Source organism: Microtus ochrogaster, chromosome 19 (assembly GCF_000317375.1).
Source record: "Microtus ochrogaster isolate Prairie Vole_2 chromosome 19, MicOch1.0, whole genome shotgun sequence".
Taxonomy (NCBI): Eukaryota; Metazoa; Chordata; class Mammalia; order Rodentia; family Cricetidae; genus Microtus; species Microtus ochrogaster.
In genome coordinates, this window is record NC_022021.1 from 64731982 (window position 1) to 64735887 (window position 3906).

The window sequence follows — 3906 nt, forward strand, 5'->3', positions numbered from 1 at the left end:
GTGTTGAGATGGCAGTGCTCACAAGGCCTCTGTGCAGCGGTGTTTGTGTTGAGATGGCAGTGCTCACAAGGACTCTGTGGTGTGTTAAGCCAAGGAGAAGACGAGCTAGACAGAAGGAATGGTGCAAAGATTTTGAGATGGACAATGCCTTGTTTCAAGAACATTTTTATAAAGCCGATATTATTAAAGTGACCTGGACCAGGGAGTTAGAGTGGCGTTTGGAGACATTGTGGGCTAGATTGTGTGGCCTGCAAGCTCTAGTGTAAGAATATAGGTCCCATTCTGTGTACAAATGGATAGGATTGATAGGGTCCAGCTAAAGAATGAGTTTAGGGGATGTTACAGAAGTCTGTGTTGGGTGGGAGTGCCTTTGTTATAATCCGGTCAGATTCCATTTTATCTGTCATACAAAGACATAGAAGTCTGTGCTGTTAACTAACCGAAATCTCTGAAAGGAGTCGGGTAGATTTAGAAGTTCTTTAGAGAAAGAAAATAATTAAAACCGCGTGAATCTTAGTAAGAGGTAGCACATAGTTAAACCATTTGCTTGCATACAAACATACTCCACATAAGACGTTAGCTTATATTGTGCATAGCTCATTGCATATCTTAAAAGGGAAACCTTAAAAAAGGCTGAAGACATTGGGTGTGCAAAGACGTTGGTGGCCATTATGAAACTGGGGGGGGGGGGAGAAGTAGAGGAGAAAGCTGGGTTGTAATAGAATGAAGATTAGCAAGAGAATACTGGCAATGAGGGTTTGTGTACTTGAGAGGTTTGTTGATAGGGAATGCCCATAAGCTTGGGAAGTATTAACTCTGCGTAATCGTTTGTTGTTTCTGACACTTGAGACTTGAGCACTTGAGTAGAAGGAGAGGAGAATATAGAAGAGGGTGGGGTTCGTGTTAGAAAAGAATTAACATTTCATAAGATTTATTGAGCCCTTACAAGGTGGCTTGGATAGTGCTGGGCACTCTCTTAAACCTACCGCAGTCCTGTAACCCTCTCTTTCACATGTGAGCAGACATCCCTGGCATCTGCCTAGCACGTAGGGGCGTATAAATGAAGCCCACCTCCCCTTTGCCCCACATGGGTATGGAGAACAGTGAAAACAGTCGTTTTGGAGGTAAGAAATAGAATTTAAGAAGTGAGAAATTGAAGACACTCAACTAACTGCTTCCTTAACTCCAGACTGGGGAGCAATAAATTGTGGTATTTGTATTTCTTCAAAGGTCTTTTTCCTTAGACTTGCTAGTTACTTTTGGCCTGTCTTTTGCATGTGCTAGACTGATTTTCTGTGTTACTTTCTTTTTATTTGTTGTGGTTGCTTGTATGTGTTATAATGTGTGAGTGCAGGCATGCATGGGCTTGCCACAACTTCGTTCTCGCTTTCCATGGTGGATACCAGGGATGCGACTCAGTTCCTCAGGCCTGCATGTCAAGCACCTTCACCTGCCGAGCTGTCATGCCCGCCCAGATTGCTACAAGTGTAACTGGTTTATCTGCAATGAGATCCTGAGCATACAATAGCCAAAACTCAACTTGAGAAACAGTGAAGCCAGAAAACTTAGCAGGACATTTGTAACTCTGTGAACTGTCTTCTACTTCTAGGTTAAGTTCTTAACAGTGGAGTGAAGACGTAGGGGTTACTCAAAGCTTTTAAAGAGATCATTAGATAACGGAGGTAAGACCACTGCTCTTCCACCAGGGGTGTGCACAGTTGGCGTCCTTGTGTGTTGTCCCTGCGTTCTTAGGAAAGGCAATGTGTTTAGCTTGGCGCAACTCTTGAGCACTCAAAGAACTGCCTGTGCTTCCGTGTCCCCATTTCCTTAGGTCTGCACCAAAGTGTGGCAGAGCCGGGCGTAGGGATGGCAGCGGAAGTACGAATGGTGCTTTATGAGGACGACTCGGTGCAAGTGCGGTATGCTGATGGCTCCACACTGCAGCTCTCTCCTTGTGGCTCGGAGTTTCTGTTTGAAAAGGCGCCTGCTCTTTCTACACACCCTTTAGAACAGCCAGAGCGAATCCGTCAGCGGACACACTTTGTCATTAGCACCTACCGGGTAAGTAATAGCACAAAAACACTATTCTTAATACAAAGGAAAGCTGCTAGAATAGGAAAGGTAATGACGATTCTGGACTTTGGTCATTCTGGACTGATTTTTGGATAATTTTATGTTTCTTTCTCTAGGAACAGCTTCAGCGAGCCCTGGATTTTCGAAACTCTTCGGCTACTTGCCCCTTTTTATCTGAAAGCCTCATACCTCCTGAGAGAAAAAAGGTGATGTTTTAAAAGCATATTTTTATGAGTAATATTTAGTACAGGTTAATTGTAAAGAGTTGGCTTAGCACTCGGAAATGGGCGCACACAGTCCGGTGTGCTGCACCAGACCACAGAAGTTACACATTTCAACTCCTTGACATTTTCTTATAGCATTTCTTTTTTATATATATATAATTTATTTATTTTTATTTTATATGCATTGGCATTTTGCCTGCATATATTTCCATGTTAGATCTTGGTATACAGACAATTGTGAGCTGCCTGTGGGTGCTGGGAATTGAACCCAGGTCCTCTAGGAGAGAAGTCCTTGCTCTTAACCTCTGAGTCATCTCTCCAGCCCAGATTGTAGCATTTCAAATCATGACTTTTTTATTCTCATAGGCCTCAATATTAAGAAATTTCATGCATGAACTTTAGTAATTGTGTGTGGTTGTCAATGTGTAATAGGATATTAGCCTAGTTTGCTTGTCCCATGCTTCAATAAAACACTGACCAAAAGCAGCTTGGAGGGCAAAGGATTTATTTCAGTTAGTAAGTCCATCATTTGGGGAAGCCCAGGGAGGAGCTAAAGCAGAGACCATGAGGAACACGCCGACTGGCTTGCTGTCCCTGGCTCGCTTGGCTCCCTGTTTTATAGTCCAGGCCCCCTGCCCAGGGATGGTAGTACCTCCAGTGGGACGAGCTTTCCTGCATGATTGAGTAACCGAGAAAATGCCCCACAGACCCGTGTTAGGGAGGTGTTTCCTCAGTTGAGGTTCCATCTTTCCACGTGACTCAAGTTTGTGATTAAAAATAAAGACCTAGCCAGTATAATTTGTAATTATGTATAAGTATAAAAATTTTGCTCTTGTATCTATATTTTTTGATTTTGAGGAATAATGTATGGTATATGGACTAGGAACTAAAAGCAATTTTTTTTTTTTTTTAGACAGGGTTTCTCTATGTAGCTTTGGAGCCTTCCATGGAACTCATTCTGTAGACCAGTCTGGCCTCAAACTCAGAGTCCTGCCTCTGCCTCCTAAACGCTGGGAGTAAAGGTGTGCACCACCACTGCCCAAAACCAATCTTAAACATACTTAAAGGCTGAGGCAAGAGTGTTAGCATTCAGGCATCTGTGCTGGCTTGCCCTTGGAGCGCTGACAGAAAACCTCCTCAGCTGCAGCCACTAAGATGCCTCCTGTGCACGTTTGCTGTGTTCCTTTTAAAAGGTTCCATGTCTGCCTGTCTTCCTCCCTCCCTACCTCCCTCCTTTTCTCCCTCCCTCCTCTTCCAGTAAACCTCCCTGTTATATGGCATGACTCCCTTTCTGCCATCTTTTAAAATTATAACAATGAGGATTACTTGACCTCCGAAATTTAAGACTAATGTGGGCACTGTAGTTAGATCCTGTCTCTAACAAACCAAAACTTCAGTGGTACCAGTGTGGCATGGGTATCTGCTGAGATTTCCTTAGTTACCAGCTCCTGTATAGACAGAAAACTATGTTTCAGAGAGTTTTTCTTATTTAATTTGTGAGATTTTTCAAAGTGGGGAAGTTAGGACTTGAGCATAGTCCCAGTGACTCTTGGTAGTAGGGCGGTAGCCTAGGACTTCACAGGTGGCAGGCAGGCAGGCATTTCACCCC

The 3906-nt window shown here is 43.5% G+C and overlaps 1 protein-coding gene across 1 annotated transcript in view; it reads left to right on the forward strand.

Moving 5' to 3' along the window:
- Positions 1 to 1624: 1624 nt before the first annotated feature.
- The window catches only part of C19H5orf34 (chromosome 19 C5orf34 homolog), a 20428-nt gene continuing 18146 nt past the window's right edge, over positions 1625 to 3906 (forward strand). The window contains exons 1-3 of the mRNA XM_005356836.3: positions 1625 to 1682; positions 1832 to 2061; positions 2190 to 2279. Of these exons, the coding sequence (XP_005356893.1) occupies positions 1867 to 2061; positions 2190 to 2279 (285 nt within the window). The 5' untranslated portion in view covers positions 1625 to 1682; positions 1832 to 1866. The remainder of the gene's footprint in view (positions 1683 to 1831; positions 2062 to 2189; positions 2280 to 3906) is intronic.